Source organism: Callorhinus ursinus, unplaced genomic scaffold, assembly GCF_003265705.2.
Source record: "Callorhinus ursinus isolate GAN/ISIS: 27379988/994484 unplaced genomic scaffold, GSC_fseal_2.0 scaffold17, whole genome shotgun sequence".
In the NCBI taxonomy this organism is placed as follows: domain Eukaryota; kingdom Metazoa; phylum Chordata; class Mammalia; order Carnivora; family Otariidae; genus Callorhinus; species Callorhinus ursinus.
The window spans coordinates 41164020-41189268 of NW_027397079.1; the positions used below are offsets into that span (position 1 = coordinate 41164020).

The 25249-nt window shown below is 39.2% G+C and overlaps 1 protein-coding gene across 16 annotated transcripts in view; it reads left to right on the forward strand.

The window, feature by feature from the left end:
• PSD3 (pleckstrin and Sec7 domain containing 3) overlaps window positions 1-25249 on the forward strand; it is a 706817-nt gene that overhangs the window by 659341 nt on the left and 22227 nt on the right. For all 16 annotated transcript variants that reach the window (XM_073902616.1, XM_025886232.2, XM_073902618.1 and 13 more), the window contains one exon: window positions 935-1078. In XM_073902616.1, the coding sequence (XP_073758717.1) occupies window positions 935-1078 (144 nt within the window). The remainder of the gene's footprint in view (window positions 1-934; window positions 1079-25249) is intronic.

Here is a 25249-nt window from a genome sequence, read left to right on the forward strand (position 1 = left end):
CTTTGTTTCATTTTTAAAATGTTGCCATAGGGTTTGATAGTGTCCTTCATTATTGTAAGGCAATAAAAATGGTACCCCTATAATGGAAGTTCTTTGACATGGGATCAACCATGTTGCATTGGTGCATGGTGCCTATAGTAAGGCTGTTCAGGCAAGAATTGCTCTATAGGTACGTTTAATTGAATCACTACTTTGGGTCAATAAGATTTAGGAGGTCAGAACCTCTACTATTTTGGAGGGGAAAAGCATAGGTTGCTTCATTTTTTAGAATATTATCTGATAGGGATGCCTAGGTGGCTCAGTTGGTTAAGCATCCCACTCCGTGCTCCACGGGGAGCCTGCTTCTCCCTCTGCCTGCCACTTGCCCTGCTTGTGCTCGCTCTCTTGCTCTCTCTCTCTCTGATAAATAAATAAATAAATAAATAAATAAATAATAAATAAAATCTTTTAAAAATATATATCATCTGATAGCTTACAGAGAATTATTTCTTGGTGGCATTGCTTGTCTCAAAAAAGAAAAAAAAAACTAAGCAGAGAGGCTCTTCATTCATTGCAACAGACAGGGAAATTAGCAGCATTGCTGAGTGGACAGGAAATGGAAAAGCCAAATTTTGTGGGACTCTAAGGATAGGTACTTACCTGGTGCCATGCCTATTGAAGTATTTCTTAGGAAGCCTGGTCTCAACTCCATGACAGCTACACTTGATAAGGGGCTCTGAAAGTATTTGGTTTTGTAACAAGGGGCCTAGTTGTCGTTTTGCAAAGGTACATGTGAATACTAGCTTGAGAAAGTTGGTAAGATGTACAGCAGAGGCACATTGGACTGTTTTGATGAATTAAAGTCATTCATCATAAGGGATTTTGAAAAGTACTCTATGATTTTCTTATTGATTTATTTTCTGGATGCTCTAAATAGCTTAATAATTTCCTGCAGGAGGAACAGCTGAAATCTCATGAAAGCAAGCTGAAGCAGATTACCACTGAGCTCGCTGAGCACCGCTCTTATCCCCCAGACAAGAAAGTTAAAGCCAAGGAGATAGATGAATACAGACTGAAAGATCACTATCTGGAGTTTGAGGTATGTTGAACCTGAATGTAATAAATGCCCATATCTAAGTTATCTTACGATTTTTCCATGAGGCAACTTTTTTTCAGCTACCGTAACTATAGGAAGTGTACCTTGACCCTGACTCTAACTTGGGAGCTCCAGGCATGGTCTAGATCATGGTGGCCTCCCATGTTCAGGATTCTATATAAGCATCAAACATAAAAGTAACTGTCAGTTTATGTGCTTAAAAGCAAATAGCCTGCCTGGTTGGGATAATGTATGCCTGCTGTGAGAAAAAACAACAGTAGATGGACATGCCAGAATGGGCAGCTGCTTTCCATATGTCTCTGTCTCTTCCAGCAGAGTTTGAGTCAAAAATAATAAAATAAAAATTAAAAAATACAGTAGAGGGAATGAGCTACAGGGGGACATGACATGAAACAGCTTCTTCCTGCATATTCTTGCTGTTGGGCAACACTGATGCCTTTATCCTCTCCCCACCTGTATCCTTCAGAAGGAGATTGATAAATAGATCAATTGTGGCACATCCGTCTCTGCACTGTGTATAGCAAGTGTGGTTATTAAAAAGAATAGGGAGGATCTATAATCTCTGGAAAGGTGAAAAATGCAAAAGCAAGTTGAAAGAAAGCAGTATATATAGCAAATGTTAGCTTTGGCTACATTTCTCCCCAGTTAGACAGTGTTGTTATAGGAAAAAACTTTAGGGTTCGAAGTCAATGGCCAAGAAAGAATTCTTGAGACATCTTTGGTACAAAAAGGTGGTTTTATTAAAGCTCGGGGACAGGACTGGTGGGCAGAAAGAGCTGCACCGGGGTCATGAGGAGTGGCCCGTTACATACTTTCAGGGTGGGAGCGGGTTAGGGATAAGAATCTAAGGAATGTTGGCAGCAAGGTTTCCTGGACCTTGAGGGGCTAGCTGTTGTTGGGAAAAGGTCATTTATTACCGTCTAATAAAACCTTAGTCATGAGACCCTTCAGAAGTATATCAGTGGGCCATATGCTTGGGGGATGATTGCCAACACGTATCTTGGTGGGTAGAGATGTTTCCAAAGGAATTTTTATATGTTTAAGTAGACTTATAAGGAACCTGGGGGATTGTTGCCCTTAAAGTATTAACATTGAGGCAGTTGAGTCCCTAGAGGAATGTCACTCTGCCTGTTTCAAGGACTTGTCAGTGGGCTGTAGGTAGTAAGGAAATTTAATAATTTTTCTTCTGCCTTTGTTTCCCACATCAAGTGGCATTCGTCTCTTCAGCAGTTGCCTTGATTTTCCCCTACAACTACCCCCACAATTTATCTTATGAATAAAGTCCTAATCCTTAATTTAAGAGGATTTGGGTTCTTTGTTTCTGCCACACTGGTCTTTCCACAACAGCCTCCATGTATGTTAGTCACATTTCTGCCCACTATCTCTGAGCACACTTTATGCCTTTATGCCGTTGTTCATCTACTTTCTTCTGCCCCAAGTGCTCTTCCCCTCATCTTCATTTCTGAAAGTCCTCTTCATCTTTCAAGATGCAGCTCAAATCCCTCCTGATGTAGTTTTGGAATGTTGTTGGGGTCCGGAGCCAATGGCCAAGAAAGAATTCTTGAGATGTCTTTGGTGCAAAAAAGGTGATTTTATTCAAGCATGGGGACAGGACCAGTGGGCAGAGTTGTGAGGAATGGCTGATTATATACTTGGAAGTTAGGGGAGGTAAGGAGAAAGTGAGGTAGCCAAAAGGACTTTCATATGCTAAAGAAGACTCTCAGCATGCTGGAGGTCTGGCTATTGTTATGTTAAGGTGGTTCTTCCTTCTAGTAAGGTATTAACATTAAGATAGTTGGGAGTTTTCTGGAGGAATGTTATACTCTGCCTGCTTCAGGTATTGGTCAATGGGATGCAAGTTATAAAGAAATTTAATTTTATTTCCGGTCCCTTTTGCCTTTGTTTCCCACATCACTGTGGAGGGGAGGGTGATGTTAGGGCTCCATGAAATTGAGTCTGTGGGTTTCTGAAAGTTAGGCTATTGATAAGACTGCTTTTTCCTTGTAAATCACTAAGACGCTTATAAACTGATAGGGACACATACCCTGTAGGGCTGTGATTTCTATTAGTTAACCATTTGATTTTTTCCCTTCCCTTAGTTTTAGGGCAGCCTGGAGTGCCTGAGGAATGTCACACAGATCCCATCTTGGGGGGAGGCTGGTTGCTGGGTGTTCGCTTGTGCTTTGTCGTCTGCTTGCCTTCTGCTCCCTCCTCACCTCCTATGAAAAGCCTCCTCTAAATCTATTAGCTGGGTTTAATCTGTTACAGTCTTTGCCACAGTTGGCATTGTATTAAAGTTTCTCGGTATGTCTTTGTATCTCTAGTAGCTTCCATTACACCTCCCCTTGCTCAAGATGGTAAGGCCTTGGGGTACAGAGACCTCAAGTTCATTTCTAATCTTTGCTTCATGTTTGCATATTGAATTGGACAGGAGCTCATGGAAGCTTAAAAAAAGTATCTTCCAGAGTTACAAAATTTCCATTGTAAGATGTGGCATTTGATCCCTGCAGGTCCAGGGACTGGTTTTCTTCATGGTTTGAGCAAGCCCTTGCTCTGGGGAGATGAAGAAAAACCATTATTTTAGTAAAGGTTAAAGTTTATTAGCAAAAACTGTGGAAGCCTTGATGCGATTTGAAGTGGGCTTCGGGAGCAAAAGGTCAAGAAAGAATTCTTGAGGCGTTTTCGGTGCCAAAAAAAAAAAAAAAAAGGTGGTTTTATTAAAACACAGGGACAGGACCCAGGGGCAGAAATAGCTGCACTGGGATTGTGACGAGTGATTGGTTAGGAGGGGTAGAGACAGAGGAAGTTTCCAAAAGGATTTTTGTATGTTAAAGAAGCCTTAAGGATCCTGGAGGCCTAGCTATTGTCAGGCTAAGGTTGTTTTTCCCTCTAGCAAAGCATTAAAATTAAGACAGTTGGGAGTTCCTTGGAGGAACTCATTCTCTGCCTATCTTAAGTCTTTTGTCAATGGGCTGCAAGTTATAAGGACGTTTAATTTTTTCTACATTTCTTGTGCCTTTTTCTCCACATCGGCCTCACCAGCAAAAGACTTGAAAAATATTTTTTAAAAAACAAACAAAAAACCTAAGCAGCTCATCTTTGTTTCCCTAGGCTTGTTCATTCTTGAGAAATGGGAATATCTCAAAAAGCAATTATAATTCTTAACACTTCTAGAGTGGCTTTCAGCTATAGGCCCTTTTATTTTCACACATGCTAATTAAATTTCCCAACACCTCAGTCCCCTGTTTCCAGTACTCAACAACTTACTTTGAGCCCTAGACTTTGAAGGCTAAGAGCCTGTTCCCAGGAGATGGGGGTGGCTGCAAGACCATGGTAAGGTTGTCACTGCAAAAAGCACTCCTTATTTTTTAACCTACTGTGGTACCCCTTTTCCAAAAATGTAACCTAACAAGAACAGCATTTTCATTTAATGACATGGAACTTAGACCAAGCTTTGTGGAGATAAGTCTTGCTTTCATCACATTGTCACCTCAAGGAACCTGAAGACTGCATTCCACAGCCCCTGGCTCATTAAAATCCATACTCATATGCTAATATGTCAGGCATGACGGATTGTCTCTTAAGCTGCCTTAACCTGTGTCTACCAGGAATGTAGAACGGTATATGCTATCTAGACAGGTTTTTGTAAAAGTAATCCTTTTTAAAAAATGAATTATTATTTTTCATTAACCTGAAGTAGTATAACTTGTGGAGTCCACTTTGCTCTTCTTTCAGCCACCAGAATTTTTCGTGTGTGTGTGTGTCTGCACACGCACACACATTTATGGAGATCTTTTGTGTAGCATTAAGTACTCTGCTTTATGACCAGCATTCCCTGAGTAGACTGCTTCGTTCCCTAATTGAATCTAATCTCATTCCCTGAATAGGGAGTGTGAGAGTGATTGATCATTTTTTATATTTTCACTGCTTTGTCCTCACTTTCTGGGGCATGCAAATGAGTGCTCAATACATATTTGTTGAATGAATGAATGGAATTTTGTTATCGTATATAAGAGATAATATCAAAGAAAGTAGTTCCCTGAGACAGCTTCGTAGGTCCCCTGAAAGCACATCTGATAGGCAGGTGTGAACAGACAGCACCTTCTATAGTTCAGTGTGAACCACAAATGGGCAGTGACAGGAATGGGAGTTTCAATCCCATCTGCATCCTGTCACCAAGAAGAACCACAGTCAGAAAGGAGCTCTTTCACCTATTCCTGGAGAAAGGGCCTCCCTGTGGTTTCAGAACACAGAAAATTCTTATGATTTTTCACATCTTCATAAAGAAAAATGCGTTTATTTTGTTAGAATATTAAGCTTTTAGTAATTACACTGGGAGTTGTTCCTAAATTTATGCATTTCAGTTTTTTATATCCCAAGTTGCTTTCAATATAACAGTTCTTCATGGTGGGCTGAATTCACAACTCTTTCTGTGCCTGAGAAATATTCTCTAATCAACAACAGCCAAATTCTGGAAAGAGCCCACATTGTCCGTTGACTAATGAATGGACAAAGAAGATGTGGTATATATGGTATGTATGGTGTGTGTGTGTGTGTATGGTATATATATATAGTGTATATATGAATATAGAGAGTATATATTTTATTTATATATATATATAAAATAGTGGAATAGTGGAATATTACTCAGCCATCAAAAAGAATGAAGTCTTGCCATTTGCAACAATGTGGTTGAAGCTAGAGTGTAGTATGCTAAGTGAAATTAGTCAGTCAGAGAAAGACAAATACCATATGATTTCACTCATATGTGGAATTAAACAAAACAGATGAACATGGGGGAAAAAAAGAGAAGCAAACCAGAAAACAGACTCTTAACTATAGAGAACAAACTAAGATTTCCTGGAGGGGAAGGGGCAGGGGAGAGCTAAATGGGTGATGGGTATTAAGGAAGGCACTTGTGATAAGCACCAGGCATTATATCTAAGCAATGAATCACTAAATTCTACTCATGAAACTAATATTATACTATATGTTAACTAACTAGAATTTAAGTGAAAACATCAGAAAAAAACTGCCTGTTACTGCCTCCTAATTTTTCTAGAAGCCTTTGTCTTAGACTGCTACCAATAAATGCCAAAAAAAGAAAAGAAAGAAATATTCTCCAAACTCTGACTGACAGTAAGTCACTAGAAATTGTACTAAGTGAAGTAGGTTCAGGGTTTGTTTCATTGTTTTTGTTTTTTGTTTTAAAGTCTATAAAAAGTCTACAGTGAGCAAGGAGAGTGGAAGTTCCATTTATCTTACAAGCCTTAGCCTGTAAGAAATAGATTTTCATTTACTTAAAGCAACAAACTTCAATCAGAATTGGTTGTAATTGACTAAATCCATGCCTGTTTCTCTATTGACTATTAGGGGGGAAGGGCAGATGTTTTGTTTTTTATAGGATTGGTACCCCCAAACTATGGCTGTTAATTCTGTGGAAGAGTTCACTTGGAACCTAAACGTACTTTTGAAAGAGCTGTTAGACATCACAAGTCTCTTTTAAGAAACTCAGCATCATTTTCCAATTTTAAAAAATAAATATCAGAAATAGCCTCACTTCTTTATAAATTATTTCTACTTTATTCAGTTCCCATTTCCCTTAAAAATGTCTAAATTGATCTCCATGCTTCTGGTGCATTTGGAAATTTTTCAAGGTATAAGCAAGATGGATGATTTGTATCAAATATAAAAATTTACAAAACTCCAGCCAGTGAAAGCACAGTAGGCTGAGCTGTGGCAGAAAACTTCTGGGATGTTTAAGAAACAGCCCTGTTAAAGAGATGCCTTTGATAGCATGCTAGCCCCATAAATTTGGATTTGTTTCTTCAACTTTAAAGACAATAGCAAGTATAAAATGAAGATACTATTTACACCAAGATGCTTTTCATGTAACAATTAGAGTGTTTTCAGAGGAGGAGTTAAGATGGCAGAGGAGTAGGGGACCCTATTTTTGTCTGGTTCCTGGAATTGCTAGACAGTTATCAAATCTTTCTGAACACCTGTGAAATCAACCTGAGATCTGAGAAAAGAATTGCTGCAATTCTTTATTGAGAAGAAAGAAATTCTATTCTATTGAATAGAAAAGCCACCACTCTTTGCAAGGTAGGAGGTGCAGACACATGAACCCAAGATGATAGAGATATCAGAAGATAAACCACAGAGGGTGGGAGCCTCGTTAACTGGGTACCGGAAAGTGTTATAAACAGTGGAGAGCAAAATCAGAACTAAAAGTTCTGCCTCAGATGTGCTGGGGGCAAAGTGGGGAGTAATCCCAGATGGGACAGTGTGGTCTCAGGATCCCCAAGGTCACAAAAAGAATTGGGGGGGAGGGTGCCTGAGAGTGGCAGACTACCCAAGCATCGGAGCAGGGAATCCAGCAAGTCCAGGTGCTGGCTTTCTGCTCACTATTGCCATAAACCACAAACAGCTGTATGGTCTGGTGACTGCTCTGCAGACTGGGGCCCAGCAAGAGGAAGAATTGTGGGGAGAGCCCCTCCATCCCCTGGGAGTAGTGGCGTGAGAGCAGGCAGCAGGAGTCCATAAAGTTTGGGGACTTGAAATGGAGTCCTATGCCTGAGATAAAAACCCTTGGTCATAGGCTGGGTGAACACAGAGTTAGGACAGAAACCAGGGACACAAGAGTGATTGACTGCTTTTCTGTGAGGGCTGCTGACAAGTAGGGGGTGCAGACTTTCAGCTCTAGGGCTAGAGATCAGGGTGCTGTCATTTTCATCCCCCACATCAGTACAGAAAGCCTTCAGGCAGCAAATGAGCCACATAGAGCAATCCAGAGTCTCTCACACTGAGCCCGGCCCCCTGGCAAGGGTGGTGCAACTCTGCCTGGGGAAAGACACCCTGAGAATCAGCCCAATAGGCCAATCCCTAGAAGACCAGCAGGAACATCTTGCTAATACCAAGTTTACTGATCATAGAGGACTATAAAACTTCAGCTCTTGGAAAAGCAGTATTTAACATTTGTGGTTTTTTTCTTATTATTCTTTAGTCTTTCAGTTTTATATATTTTTTTCCTTTTCAGCTATTTTATTATATCAATTCCTTTTTTAAGTCTTTTTTAATTTTCATTCTTACATTTACGTTTTATATGTACATTTTTCATTTTTGGCTTCCTTTCATTGTATTCAATTTTATTTTTGTATATCTGTGTTTTTCTTTCTTTCCTATTTTGAGATCTAGTTTCTTCTAGCAACAGACCAAAATACACCCAGGATCGAGTTTATCGTTCTGTTCAACTTCTTTCATTTTACTCTCTTTGTTTGTATGTTTGTTTGTTTCTGTTCCCTTCTGATTTGTTTAGTGTATATTTTTCTGGTGTCACTATTGCTATTTTTGTATTTTCTTTCTCTTTCATCTGTTCTTTTCTGGACATAATGACAAGATGGAAAACTCACCCCAGAAGAGAGAATAAGAGACAGTACTCATTGCCAGGGATTTAACTGATAGGGATGTAAGTAAGATGTTGGAACAAGAATTCAAAACAAGGATTATAAAGGTACCAGCTGGGCTTGAAAAAAGCATAGAAGACAATAGATAATTCCTTACTGGAGAAATGAAAGAACTAAAATCTAATCATGTTGAAATAAAAAATTCTCTTACTGAGCTGCAATAAAAAATGGAGGCTCTAACTGCTAGGATAAACAAGGAGAAGAGAGGGTCAGTGTTATAGAAGACAAAATGAAGGAGAATAAGGAAGCTGAGAAATAGACATAAACAACTACTAGATCACAAGGGAAGGATTCGAGAGATCAGTGATGCCATAAAACAAAACAATATTAGAATAATTGGGGCCCAGAAGAAGAGGAAAGAGAGGAGCAGAATGTTTATTTGAATAAATTATACCTGAGAACTTTCCTGATCTGGGAAAGGAAACAGGCATTCAAGTTCAGGAAGCACAGAGACACCACTCAAAGTCAATAAAAATAGGTCAAACCTCAATATATTATACTGAAGTTTGCAAATTTCAGAGATAAAGTCCTGAGAGCAGCTTGGGACAAGAGGTCCTTAACCTACAAGAGTAGAAACATAAGGCTGGCAGCAGACCTGTCCACAGAGACCTGACAGGCCAGAGAGGACTGGCATGATATATTCAAGGTGCTAAATGAGAAAAATATGCAGGCAAGAATACTTTAGAGATAAAGAGCTTTCAGGACAAACAGAAATTAAAAGAATTAGTGATCATTAAACTAGCCCTGTAAGAAATATTAAAGGGGATCCTTTGAATGAAGACAGAGCCCAAAAGTAACAAAGACCAGAAAAACAGAAACAATCTACAGAAAGTCATTTTACCCATAACAGTGGCACTAAATTAATATTTCAGTAATTAGTCTGAATGTAAATGGACTAAATACTCCAAACAAAAGACACAGGGTATCAGATTTGATGAAAAAAGAGGACCCATCGATATGCTGTCTACAAGAGACTCATTTTAGATCCAAAGACACTTCCATATTGAAAGTGAGGGGATGCAGAACCATTTATCATGCTAATGGACATTAAAAGAAAGCTGGGATAGCAATCCCTATATCAGACAAATTAGATTTTAAACCAAAGACTGTAATAAGAGATGAAAAAGGACATTATATCATAAAAGGATCTATCCAACAAGATGATCTAACAGCTGTAAATATTTATGCCGCTAACTTGGGAGCAGCCAATTATATAAACCAATTAAAAACAAAATTAAAGAAACACATCAATAATAATACAGTAATATTAGGGGACTTCAACACCCCACTCACAGCAGTGGACAGATCATCTAAGCAGAAGCTCAACAAGAGCTTTGAATGACACACAGAACCAAATGGACTTCAAAGATCTATTCAGAGTATTTCCTCCTAAAGCAGCAGAATATACATTCTTCTTGAGTGCACACGGAACATTCTCCAGTGTAGATCACATACAGGGTCACAAATGAGGTCTCAACCTTTACCAAAAGATTGGGAATATTCCCTGCATATTTTCAGACCACAGTGCTTCAAAACTTGAACTCAATCACAGGAGAAAATTTGGAAGGAACACAAATACATGGAGGTTAAAAAGCATCTTACTGAAGAATGAAATTAAAGAAGAATATTTAAAATTCATGGAAACATGACACTTCAAAACCTTTGGGATGTAACAAAGGTCATCCTAGGAGGGAAGTATATAGCAATAGAGGCCTTTCTCAAAAAACAAGAGAAGTCTCGGGGGGCGGAGCAAGATGGTGGAGGAGTAGGAGACCTGGATTTTGTCTGATTTCAGGAATTCAGCTGGATAGGGATCAAACCATTTTGAACACCTACAGACTCAACAGGAGATCAAAGAAAAGAATAGCAACAACTCTCTGAACAGAAAAGCGACCACTTTCTGGAAGGTAGGACGTGCAGAGAAGTGAATCCGAGGCGATATTCAGGAGGATAGACGGCGGGGGAGAGGGTCTCCGTCGGCCACTTCTGGCAAGTGATAGAGCTGTGGAGCACAAAATCGGAACTTTTAGAAGTTGGCTCTGCTGAGGGACGTTGCTCCAGTGGCTAAGCTGGGGGTGGAACCCTCGCGGAACAGTGTGGTCTCAGGACCCTCGGGGGTCACAGAAAGACCGGGAGTGCCTGAGGGCAGCAGAGCTCCCAGGTATCGGAGCGGGGAAGCCGGCTACAGAGACGGAGCCGAGGCACGCGGGCTCTCAGCTCGGGGTTGCCATAAACTGTGATCCGCGGCACAGTCGGGCCACTGCTCCTCCAGCAGGGACCCAACAAGCGGCAGAGCCGGGGAGACTCCCCTTCCTCCCCCGGGAGGAGCGGCGCGGGAGCGCACCGCAGGGATCTGCTGGGTTTGGAGATTCCACACAGGGTCATGTGCCAAAGATAGAAATGCTTGGTCACAGGCCGGGTGAGGACGGAGTACGGCCGGAGACCGGGGAGATGGGAGTGACTGACTGCTTTTCTCTGGGGGCGCACTGAGGAGCAGGGCCCCGAGTTCTCGGCTCCTCCGGGTCGGAGATTGGCAGGCCACCATTTTCACTCTCGTCCTCCAAAGCTGTACGGAAAGCTTCCAGGGAACAAAAGCTCATGAAAGCAAACCCGAGCAGATTGCTTAGCCTGGACTGGCAAAGGCGGGACAATTCCACCTCAGACAAAGACATTTGGGAATCACGGCAACAGACCCCTCCCCCAGATCAGCACGAACAGCCAGCCAAGACCAAGTTTACCAATCAATGAGAAAGGCAGAACTCCAGCGCTAGGGGAATACTGCACATAGAATTCATGGCTTTTTTTTTTTTACCATGATTCATTAGCCTTTCAAAGTTAATTTTTCTTTAACTGGTTTTCTTTCTTTTTTTTTTTTTTGAATTTTTCTTTTTCCCTTTTTCAACCAACATCTTATCAATCCCTTTTTTTAAAAAATAAAAACATTTTTATTTTTCATTTTTAGAGTCATATTCTATCCCTTCATAGTAGTTACCCTTATTTTTGGCATATATATAAGTTGTTCTCTCTTTAAAATTTTGAGATACAGTTTCTTCTAACATATCAAAATATACCCTAAATCTCTAGTGTATGGCTTTCTTCGAGTCTCCTTCCTGATCACATTCTCTCCCCTTTTTTTTTCTTTCTTTCCTTCTTTTTCTTTAAATCCTCTTCATTCTTTTTTCAAGCACCTTATCAATTCCTTTTTTAAAATTTTTTATAATTATCATCTTTAGAGTCATAGTCCATCCCTTCATTATATCAACCCTTATTTTGTACATATATAAGTCTATCTTTCTTTAAAATTTGAGGAGGCACTTTCTTCTAACAGACGAAAATACACCCAAAATCTAGTGTGTGGCACTGATCTATGCACTGGCCTGATCATACTTGATCATATTCTGTTTTTGTTTGTTTTCTTCTGTTTTTGTTTGTTTTTATCTTTTTCATTTTCTTTTTTTTCTCTTTCTTTTTTCCTTCTTTCCCTTTCTTTTTCCCTGGTTTCAGGTCTTTTCTGATTTGTTTAGAGTATATTTTCTGGGGACGTTGTTAACCTGTTAGCATTCTGTTCTCTCATTCATCTATTCTCCTCTGGACAAAATAACAAAAAAAAAAAATCACCTGAACAAAAAGAACAAGAGGTAGTACCAGGGACCTACTCAGTACGGACATTAGTACGATGTTGGACCTAGAGTTCAGAATCATGATTTTAAAGATACTAGCTGGGCTTGAAAAAAGCATGGAAGTTATTAGAGAAACGCTTCCTGGAGAAATAAAAGAACTAAAATCTAACCAAGTCAGAATCAAAAAGGGTATTAATGAGGTGCAATAAAAAAATGGGGGCACTAACTGCTAGGATAAATGAGGCAGAAGAGAGAATTAGCGATATAGAAGACAAAATGATGGAAAATAAAGAAGCTGAGAAAAAGAAATCAACAAATACTGGATCACGAGGGCAGAATTCGAGAGATAAGCAATACGATAAGACGAAACAGCATTAGAATAATTGGGATCCCAGAAGAAGAAGAAAGAGAGAGAGCAGCAGAAGGTATATTGCAGCAAATTATAGCAGAGAACTTCCCTAATGTGGGTAAGGAAACAGGCATCCAAATCCAGGAGGCACAGAGAACCCCTCTCAAAATCAATAAAAATAGGTCAACACCCCGACATCCTAATACTAAAACTTAACGAGGCTCAGAGACAAAGAGAACATCTTGAAAGCAGCTCGGGAGAAGAGATCTGTAACCTATAATCTTAGAAACATTAGATTGGCAACAGACTTATCCACAGAGACCTGGCGGGCCAGAAAGGATTGGCATGATATCTTCAGAGCACTAAACGGGAAAAATATGCAGCCAAGAATACTATATCCAGCTAGGCTGTTGCTGAAAATAGAAGGAGAGATCAAAACCTTCCAGGACAAACAAAAACTAAAGGAATTTGCAAACACGAAACCAGCCCTACAAGAAATATTAAAAGGGGTCCTCTAAGCAAAGAGAGAGCCTAAAAGCCGCATAGACCAGAAAGGAACACAGAGAATATACAATAACAGTCACCTTACAAGCAATACAATGGCACTAAATTCATATCTTTCAGTAGTTACCCTGAATGTAAATGGGCTAAATGCCCCAATCAAAAGACACAGGCTATCAGATTGGATTAAAAAACAAGACCCATCGATATGCTGTCTGCAAGAGACTCATTTTAGACCCAAAGACACGCCCAGATTGAAAGTGAGGGGGTGGAAAACCATTTACCATGCGAATGGACACCAAAAGAAAGCTGGGGTGGCAATCCTTATATCAGACAAATTCGATTTTAAAACAAAGACTGTAATAAGAGATGAAGAAGGACACTATATCCTGCTTAAAGGGTCTATCCACCAAGAAGATTTAACAATTGTAAATATCTATACCCCGAACATGGGAGCAGCCAGTTATATAAGGCAATTAATAACAAAAGCAAAGAAACACATTGACAACAATACAATAATAGTGGGGGACTTTAACACCCCCCTGACTGAAATGGATAGATCATCTAAGCAAAAGATCAACAAGGAAATAAAGACTTTAAATGACACACTGGACCAAATGGACGTCACAGAAATATTCAGAACATTCCATCCCAAAGCAACGGAATACACATTCTTCTCTACTGCCCATGGAACATTCTCCGGAATAGATCACATCCTAGGTCACAAATCAGGTCTCAACCGGTACCAAAAGATTGGGATCATTCCCTGCATATTTTCAGACCACAATGGTTTGAAACTAGAACTCAATCACAAGAGGAAAGTCAGAAAGAACTCAAATACATGGAGGCTAAAGAGCATCCCACTAAAGAATGAATGGGTCAAACCAGGAAATTAAAGAAGAATTTAAAAAATTCATGGAAACCATTGAAAATGAAAGCACAACTGTTCAAAATCTTTGGGATGCAGCAAAGGCAGTCCTAAGGGGAAAGTATATAGCAATACAAGCCTTTCTCAAGAAACAAGAAAGGTCTCAAATACACAGCCTAACCCTACACCTAAAGGAGCTAGAGAAAAAAGAGAAAATAAAGCCTAAACCCAGCAGGAGAAGAGAAATAATAAAGATCAGAGCAGAAATCAATGAACTAGAAACCAAAAGAACAGTAGAACAGATCAACAAAACTAGGAGCTGGTTCTTTGAAAGAATTAACAAGATTGATAAACCCCTGGCCACACTTATCAAAAAAAGAGAAATGACCCAAATCAGCAAAATCATGAATGCAAGAGGAGAGATCACAACCAACACCAAAGAAATACAAACAATTAAGAGAACATATTATGAGCAACTCTATGCCAGCAAATTAGATAACCTGGAAGAAATGGGTGCATTCCTAGAGATATATCAACTACCAAAATTGAACCAGGAAGAAATAGAAAACCTGACCACTAAAGAAATTGAAGCAGTCATCAAAAATCTCCCAAAAACAAAGGCCCAGGGCCAGATGGCTTCCCAGGGGAATTCTACCAAACATTTAAAGAGGAATTAATACCTATTCTCCTGAAACTGTTCCAAAAAAGAGAAATGGAAGGAAAACTTCCAAACTCAATTTTATGAGGCCACCATTACCTTGATCTCCAAACGAGACAAAGACCCCATTTGATGGGGAGAATTACAGACCAATATCCTTGATGAACATGGATGCAAAAATTCTCACCAAAATACTAGCCAATAGGATCCGACAGTACATTTAAAGGATTATTCACCATGACCAAGTGGGATTTATCCCCGGGCTGCAAGGTTGGTTCAACATCCACAAATCAATCAACGTGATACAATATATTAACAAAAGAAAGAACAAGAATCATAGGATCCTCTCAATAGATGCAGAAAAAGCATTTGACAAATTACAGCATCCTTTCTTGATCAAAACTCTTCAGAGTATAGGGATAGAGGGTACATACCTCACTATCATAAAAGCCATCTATGAAAAACCTACAGCGAATATCATTCTCAATGGGGAAAATCTGAGAGCTTTCCCCCTCAGGTCAGGAACACGGCAGGGATGTCCACTATCACCACTGCTATTCAACATAGTATTAGAATTCCTAGCCACAGCAATCAGACAACAAAAAGAAATCAACAAAGGCATCCAGTTCGGCAAAGAGGAAGTCAAACTCTCCCTCTTTGCAGATGATATGATCGTTTATGTGGAAAACCCAAAAGACTCCACCCCAAAACTGCTAGAACTCATACAGGAATTCAGTAAAGTGGCAGGATATAAAATCAATGCACAGAAATCAGTGGCATTCCTATACACCAACAAGACAGAAGAGAGACAAATTAAGGAGTCAATCCCATTTACAGTTGCACCCAAAACCATAAGATACCTAGGAATACATCTAACCAAAGAGGCAAAGGATCTGTACTCAGAAAACTATAAAATACTCATGAAAGAAATTGAGGAAGACACAAAGAAATGGAAAAACGTTCCATGCTCATGGATTGAAAGAACTAATATTGTGAAGATGTCAATGCTACCTAGAGTGATCTACATATTCAATGCAATCCCCATCAAAATACCATCCACTTTTTTCAAAGAAATGTAACAAATAATCCTAAAATTTGTATGGAACCAGGAGAGACCCCGAATAGCCAGAGGAATATTGAAAAAGAAAAGCAAAGCTGGCGGCATCACAATTCCGGACTTCCAGCTCTATTACAAAGCTGTCATCATCAAGACAGTATGGTACTGGCACAAAAACAGACACATAGATCAATGGAACAGAATCGAGAGCCCAAAAATGGACCCTCAACTCTATGGTCTAATAATCTTTGACAAAGCAGGAAAGTTTGTCCAGTGGCAAAAAGACAGTCTCTTCAACAAATGGTGTTGGGAAAATTGGATAGCTGCATGCAGAAGAATGAAACTGGACCATTTCCTTACACCGCACACAAAAATAGACTCCAAATGCTTGAAAGACCTCAGTGTGAGACAGGAATCCATCAAAATCCTAAAGGAGAACACAGGCAGCAACCTCTTCGACCTCAGCTGCAGCAACTTCTTCCTGGAAACATTGCCAAAGGCAAGGGAAGCAAGGGCAAAAATGAACTATTGTGATTTCATCAAGATAAAAAGCTTTTGCACAGCAAAAGAAACAGTCCTAAAACCAAAAGACAACCGACAGAATGGGAGAAAATATTTGCAAATGACATATCAAATAAAGAGCTAGTATCCAAAATCTATGAAGAACTTATCAAACTCAACACCCAAAGAACAAATAATCCAATCAAGAAATGGGCAGAAGACATGAACAGACATTTCTGCAAAGAAGACCTCCAAATGGCCAACGGACACATGAAAAAGTGCTCAACATCGCTCGGCATCAGGGAAATCCAAATCAAAACCTCAATGAGATACCACCTCACACCAGTCAGAATGGCTAAAATTAACAAGTCAGGAAACAAGATGTTGGCGGGGATGCAGAGAAAGTGGAACCCTCCTACACTATTGGTGGGAATGCAAGCTGCTGCAACCACTCTCGAAAACAGTATGGAGGTTCCTCAAACAGTTGATAATAGGGCTACCATACGATCCAGCCATTGCACTCCTGGGTATTTACCACAAAGATACAAATGTAGGGATCCGAAGGTATACGTACACCCCAATGTTTATAGCAGCAATGTCCACAGTAGCGAAACTGTGGAGATCCAAGTTGTCCTTCGACAGATGAATGGATAAAGAAGAGGTGGTATATATACACAATGGAATATTATGCAGCCATCAAAAGGAATGAGATCTTGCCATTTGCAACGACGTGTATGGAACTGGAGGTTGTTATGCTGAGTGAAATAAGTCAATCAGAGAAAGACATGTATCATGTGACCTTACTGATATGAGGAATTCTTAATCTCAGGAAACAAACTGAGGGTTGCTGGAGTGGTGGGGGTGTTGGAGCAATGGGGTGGCTGGGTGATAGACATTGGGGAGGGTATGTGCTATGTTGAGCACTGTGAATTGTGCAAGACTGTTGAATCACAGATCTGTACCTCTGAAACAAATAATGCAATATATGTTAAGAAAAAAAAAGAAGAAGAAGATAGCAGTAGGGGAAGAATGAAGGGGAGTAAATCAGAGGGGGAGACGAACCATGAGAGACGATGGACTCTGAAAAACAACCTGAGGGTTCTAGAGGGGAGCGGGGTGGGGGATGGGTTGTCCTGGTGTTGGGTATTAACGAGGGCACATTCTGCATGGAGCATTGTGTGTTATGCACAAACAATGAATCATGGAACACTACATCAAAAACTAATGATGTAATGTATGATGATTTAAATACAATAAAAAAATAAAAATTTAAATTTAAAAAAAAAAGAAACAATAGAAGTCTCAATACCCAAGCTAACCTTACACTTAAGGAGCTGGAGAAAGAACAGCAAATAAAGCCTAAACACAGCAGAAGAGAAATAATAACGATTAGAGCAGAAATCAATGAAATAGAAAACAAAAGAACAGTAGAACAGATCAATGAAACTAGGAGCTGATTCTCTGAAAGTTAATCAAATCGATATACCCCTAGCCAGACTTATCATAAAGAAAAGAGAAAGGACCCAAATATATGAAATCATGAAGGTAAGAGGAAAGATCACACCACCACCAAAGAAATACAATTATAAGATCATACTATGTGCAACTATATGCCAACAATTGAGCAATCTGGAAGAAATGGATGCACTCCTAGAAACATATAAACTACCAGAACTGAAACAGGAAGAAATAGACAGTCTGAACAAAGCAATAACCAGCAAGGAATTTGAAGCAGTAATCAAAACTCTCCCAACAAACAAGGGTCCAGGACTGGATGGTTTCCCAAGGGAATTCTACCAAACATTTAAAGAAGAAACAACACCTATTCTTCCAAAGCTGTTTAAAAAAACCTAAATGGAAGGAAAACTTCCAAACTCTTTCTATGAGGCCAGCATTACCTTGATCCCAAAACCAAAGACCCCACCAAAAAGGAGGATTACAAACCAATATCCCTGATGAACATGGATGCCCAAATTCTCACCAAGATACTAGCCAGTAGGATCTGACAGTACATTAAAAGGATTATTCACCACGACCAAATGGGATTTATTCCTGGCCTGCAGTGGTGGTTCAACATCGGCAAATCAACCAATGTGATATACCACATGTATAAAAGAAAGTACAAGGGGCGCCCGGGTGGCTCAGTCGTTAAGCGTCTGCCTTTAGCTCAGGTCATGGTCCCAGCGTCCTGGAATCGAGCCCCGCATCGGGCTCCCTGCTCGGCGGGAAACCTGCTTCTCCCTCTCCCACTCCCTCTGCTTGTGTTCCCTCTCTCGCTGTCTCTCCCTGTCAAATAAATAAATAAAATCTTTAAAAAAAATAGTACAGGAACTATATGATCCTCCTAATAGATGCAGAAAAAGCATTTGACAAAATACAGCATCCTTTCTTGATTAAAACCCTCTGCAGTGTAGGAATAGCGGGAACATACCTGAATATCATAAAACCCATGTACTAAAAGCCCACAGTGAATGTCATCCTCAATGGGGAAAAACTGAGAGCTTTTCCCCTCAGGTCAGGAACAAGACAGGGATGCCCACTCTCACTACTATTGTTCAACATAGTACTAGAAGTCCTAGCCTCAGCAACCAGACAACAAAAAGAAATAAAAGGCATTCAAATTGGCGAAGAAGTCGAACTGTCACTCTTCGCAGATGACATGATACTCTATGTGGAAAAGCCAAAAGACGCAATCCCAAAATTGCTAGAACTCATACAGGAATTCAACAAAGTCAAAGGGTATAAAGTTAATGCACAGATGTCAGTTGCATTTCTATACACTAACAATGAGACAGAAGAAAGAGAAATAAAGGAATCGATCCCATTTACAATTGCAGCAAAAAACGTAAGATACCTAGCAGGACACCAACTAAAAAGGTAAAGGATCTGTACTCTGAAAACTATAAAACACTTATGAAAAAATTGAGGAAGACACAAAGAATTGGGAAAACATTCCATGCTCATGGATTAGAGGAACAAATATTGTTAAAGTGTCTATGCTACCCAGAGCTGTGTACACATTCAGTGCAATCCTTATCGAAAATATCATCAACATTTTTCACAGAGCTGGAACAATTAATCCTATAATTTGTATGGAACCAGAAAAGACGCCAAATAGCCAGAGGAATATTGAAAAAGAAAACCAAAACTAGTGGTGTCACAGTTCCAGACATCAAGCTATATTACAAAGGTGTAGTTGTCAAGACAGTATGGTACTGGCAGAAAAACTGACACATAGACCAGTGGGACAGAAAAGAGAACCCAGAAGTGGACCCTCAACTCTCTGGTCAACTAAGCTTCGACAAAGCAGGAAATAATACCCAATGGAAAAGACTGTCTCTTCAACAAACGGTGTTGGGAAAATTGGACAGCCATATCCAGAAGAATAAAACTGGATACTTTCTTATACCAGACACAAAAATAAACTCAAAATGGATGAAAGACCTAAATGTGAGACAGGAATCCATCAAAATCCTAGAGGAAAACATAGGCAGCAACTTCTTCAACCTCAGCCACAGCAACTTCTTGCTAGACACATCTTCAAAGGCAAGGGAAACAAAAGCAAAAATGAACTGTTGGGACTTCATCAAGATAAAAAGCTTTTTTGCACAATGAAGGAAACAATTGACAAAACCAAAAGACAATCTACTGAATGGGAGATAATATTTCCAAATGTCTTATCAGATAAAGGGTTCATATCCAAATTCTATAAAGTACTTATCAAACTCAACACCCAATAAACAAATAATCCAATCAAGAAATGGACAGAAAACATGAACAGACATTTCTCCAGAGAAGACATACACATGGCATCAGACACATGAAAAAATGCTTGACATCACTTGGCATCAGGGAAATACAAATCTAAATCTCAATGAGATTTCAGACCAGTCAGAATAGCTAAAACTAACAAAGTCAGGAAACACCAGATGTTGGCAGGGATGTGAAAAAAGGGGAACCCTCTTACACTGCTGGTGGGAATGCAAGTTGGTATAGCCACTCTGGAAAGCAATATGGAGGTTCCTTAAAAAGTTAAAAATAGAGCTACCCTATGACCCATCAATTACACTACTAGGTATTTACCCAAAGGATACAAACATAATGATTTAAAGGGGCACCTGCACTCCAATGTTTATAGCGGCAATGTCCACAGTAGCCAAAATATGGAAAGAACTCAGATGTTCCTCAACAGATGAATGGATAAGGAAGTGTATATATACAATGAAATATTACTCAGCCATCAAAAAATAAAAATCTTACCATTTGCAGTGATGTGCATGCAACTAGAGGGTTAGCTAAGCAAAATAAGTCAATCAGAGAAAGACAATCATATGATTTCATTCATATGTGGAAATTAAAAAACAAAACAGGATCATAGTGGAAGGGAGGGAAAAATAATATAAGACAAAATCTGGAGGGAGACAAACCATAAGAGACTCGTAACTCTAGGAATCAAACTGAGGGTTGCTGGAGGGGAGGGGTGTGGGGGGATGGTTACCCCATCCCTGGGGGATGGACATTAAGGAAGGCACTTGATATAATGATCACTGGGTGGTTATATGAAATTGATGAATCACTAAACTCTACCTTGAAACTAGTAATACACTATATGTTAATTTAATTGAAATTAAAGAAAATCAGGATGTTTTCAGTGGCATCAATAATTAATCCTTGTTACGGCCCAAAATGATTAAAAACATGACTGAGCTATAAGAGATTTAATGAAGAGGGATTACTTAGGGTCAGGTTAATAGAAGGAGGCTTCTGAGGTTCATTCTGGGTCAGATGGAAATCTGATGGCCAACACAATGCCAATGAATTTTATGTGGCCATCAGACCTAATGATAACATTTTTGTTTGGCCAGCACAGTGCTATATTTGTTTTCATTGTAATTTATATGCCCTCACCTATTATATCATGTGTGGTAGGTTTCTACATTTATGTGTTGGCCTGAAGGCATTTGAGTTTGCCATCCCTAGTATAAAGGCTGCAGCCAGTTGTATATGCTTTGTGTGTTAGTTAGATCTTTGAATGTGTGCTTTTGAATCAACTGTCCCTTCATGTTTAGAAAGTGGATACTTCCTGGTATGTGTTTTCAGGTCCTCATCTAGCAGGAAAAAAGTCCACTTCTCTAATGGCTCAAGCCAGATGCAGAATAATGTCCCCTTGGCTTCATGGGCTAGATTTCAGTGAGTTGTCATTCCTGAATTGCAGCCTAGAGTAGCATATGCTATGGCTTAAGACCATTAAGACCCACACCAACCACATGGCTAGAAAATTCAATTTTAGAAACAACAAATGTCCACTATAACAAGACATATAAGAGTCTTGGGACAGAGTATTTTAAATCTAGAAAATCTAGGACATTCTTGAGATATGATGCTTTTTTTTCTGAATTTCTAATTTTTCTTGACATGTAAAATGGCATGATTCCTTCTGAAATTGACATATGAGAATAAGAGCACATTCCACGCAGGCTCATTAGAGAAACTCAAACAACTTATATTTAGAGGTGCACATAATATAAATATCTAGTTGTAAACCCTTGGTTTTTTTGTTGGCTTGTTTGCTGCATGGTGGGTAGATGGGTGGTTTGATATTTTTTTAAATAAATTCTCTGTGATCTTAGCCCTGTTTCCTCAGATTGCTCATTTTTGATTTGTCAACAATAAATAAGTAATTTTCACATTATGGACCACTTCTCTCACAGGAGCAGTGCAAGGGCATATCTCAATACAATGCCAACTGTCACAAGGCAAATCCACCTCTGAAACCAAGCTATTAATTTATAAGTGGCCTTAATCAGAAAAGTAAAATGATAGCAGTTGTTACCCTTTTCTCCCTAGTGAAAGCAAGGGAGAAATTCCATTCGCTTACTTAAAGAAGATTAGTAGCAAGTCTCAGTCTTAGTAACAGAGTCTAGCCTGGAATCTAATATCTCCTTCACAGAAAACCTCACAGGAGTATTATGTCTGGGTCTGAGAAGCTGTATTGCAGGTTAATAGACTTCTTGAGGAAATTTAAGAATTTTATTTTTTTTAGTGGGATACTGTTGTGAGTCAAAAGCCAGAGACCTAAGATCAGCAGTTTTCTAGGAAATTAACAATAGAGACATCATTCTTGCCATACCATTTGGAATTGCATTTTTATGACATGATGAAAGAGGGCTAAGAAGCTCAGAATTTTACTCTGTAAATGATGATATGTGCTTTTGAAGGGAGGAGCTAAGCAGCAGGTTCCTTTGAATCACATATTTTTAATTTAAATTCACTTAGCCAAAGTATAGTACATCATTAGTTTTTGATATAATGTTCAATGATGCATTAGTTGAATATAACACCCAGTGCTCATCATATCACATGCCCTCTTTAATTCCCATCACCCAGTTACCCCATTCCCCCCACCTACCTCCATTTTAAATAGATTGAAAAGAACTAGGGCCATACCTGGGAAGGCAAAATAAACAGCCATATGAGTTGAAATGACTTTCTGTCCCTATATCCCACCTTATGCTTAAAATATCTGCTCTCATGAGGTTCACTGCTTTGGATTAAGGTATTATCTGCAGGATAAGTGCAAATGCAGTGATAAAATAGTAAAATTGGGAAAAGGACTGGGCCGGGAGTTAGGCAGCCGTTTTAACCTTATCCTTAACGTTTTTGTTACACATTTATTCTCTCTGGGCCTCAGTTTCCCGGCCATTAAAAATGAGATGGGATTGGGTGAACTAACATAAAGGCCCTAAAGGACTAAAGGTCCCTTCCAACTCTGTATTTTTTAGGAGAGTGACATATTAACACCAATTAGTTTGTTAGATTAACTCACTCTCATGAAGACCCCTGAGTGTTAAACATAGAAGAAGAATATTTTGATTTGGTGTTTGGCTGGCTCAGTCGATAGAACATGTGACTCTTGATCTTGGGGTTGTGAGTTCAAGCCCCATCTTGGATGTAGAAATTACTTTAAAAAAAATAAAAATCTTAAAAAAAAAGAATATTTTGATTTGGGGATTTCAGGAGATCTAGACCAGTACTATCCAATATCTAATACCTAATAGCTACATTTAAAAATTAAAGGAAACACATGGAATTCATTGTAATAAGACTTCTACATTTAACATAATGTATCCAAAATATTATCATTTTAACATGTAATCAATATAAAATATTAAGATATTTTACATTCTTTTTTCTTACAAAGTCTTCAGAATTTAGTGTTTATTTTCTTTTTTCCTTTCTTTTTTTTAAAAGATTTTTATGTATTTGTCAGAGAGAGAGAGATAAAGAGAGCACAAACAGGGAGAGTGGCAGGCAGAGGGAAAAGCAGGCTCCCCGCTGAGCAAAGAGCCCGATACAGGACTCAATCCCAGGACCCTGGGATCATGACCTGAACTGAGGCAGACAGTTAACCGACTGAGTCATCCAGGCGTCCCTAGTGCTTATTTTCCACTTATGACATATGTCAATGCAGACTGGCCACATTTCACATGTTCTGTAGCCACCTTAGGCTAATGGCTACTGTATAGGCCTTTACACATCTATAAAACCGTGCAATCTGCTTAAAACTCAGGTAGGGTTTAGGAGGTCTGATAACAGGCCTGGGTAAACTTTATGGTTAGTTTAAGAGGTGGAACATGAGCTGATAGGCAGCTATTGTGTACCCAGAAAGCTTTAGGATGCTTTACAAGTGGTTTCCATTCTGATTTAGCACTGCCTATTGCTGTACCAGTAGTTTAATATTTCGATTATTACTTCTGGTTGGGAGTACAATAAAGAGGAGGCCCACCTGGTGTGAATGATGTTGCCTATAGCCTTGTAGTGTCCCTTTTCATATCAGTAACTTTTGAGATAGGAGAAAACTGAATACATTTCCCTCACAAACAAAGTTCTCATGCAAACAATGTGAATCACCTCCTTTCTGGTTCCTGTAGACTTTTTGGTAAATGACCCTCCCCATCTCATCTGTTAGTTTGCTGACTGCTGGTGCCAAATACTTTCCTGGGCTAACCTCTGGAATTAGAACAGTGAAAAGAGGGTGTGTATTTTGGTTTTGCTTTTTTATTTTTACCCGTACTTTATCTCTAACTACATTAGATTTTTTCCTATTGTATTCTAGAAGAATCTTATGCTTTTGATATGTTTTAAAAATTTAAGTACCTGATCTGGGATGAAGAGGTTTTTGGGGTGGGGTGCTGGAACAGTCTGTTGAGATTCTTTAGGTATATCTAGTTTAAAATTACTCAATACACTTATAATGAAAATGTAAAATGTTTTTTAAAATTTTATTTCTGGAAATATTGGGAAAAAAAACATATGCAAACCAAGTGATGTTTGCTATAAGAACTTTCAGCACAGCATTCTTTGGAAGACTAGAAATTGGTTCTATTCATGTCATAGACTTCTTTTAGGCACACTCAATAATTTGTCTACTTGTGTTCCTCCTTGAGGTATGACTCACCCACACCAAGGAATGTACAAGGTGCTTTCACAGCAGGTTTCTTCCCTGACCAGATCTGGCCTCTGGCAAAATTGTGAAATAAGTAAACCATGGCGTGTTTTCCATTTCCCTTCTGTGTCCTATGTGGAACTTGAAACCTGCAGGAATCAAGGGATTTAGCCAAGGTTCAGTGTTCTGACTCCACTGTTTGGAAGATGCTTTAGAGACAGGCTCAAAATTGGACACAAAAATATTAACATGGTAGCTTATGGTGTTTCCCTTAAAGAGACATTTGAACTGAGAATACAGACGTGTAAAAATGCTTTTAGCTCAAAAGCAATTAATAAATCTCAGGGATGAGATGTCATGGAAGATTAGTAGGGAAGGTAGTTTAAAGCCAAGGTCTTTCAAAGCCTCCTCAGATCCAACTTTTTAAAAATTTCCTGACCCTGTCTCCTTACGACTGGCATTGGCCATTTTGGAGCTGTGAGTCTGTGACAAGCTGTAGTGAAGACTCTGGGAATGTGCTGCTGAGGGATACCTTGTATGACTTCAGGGAATTACAGTATAATCAGAAGCAGTAAGATAGAAACCAAAAGATTAAGAGCATGACTTTTATAAAAATGTTGTTATAACAAACTAAAATTTTGTTTTAGATGAGTTCCATAAGGAAAAATTTAGTGAGAGACAAACTTT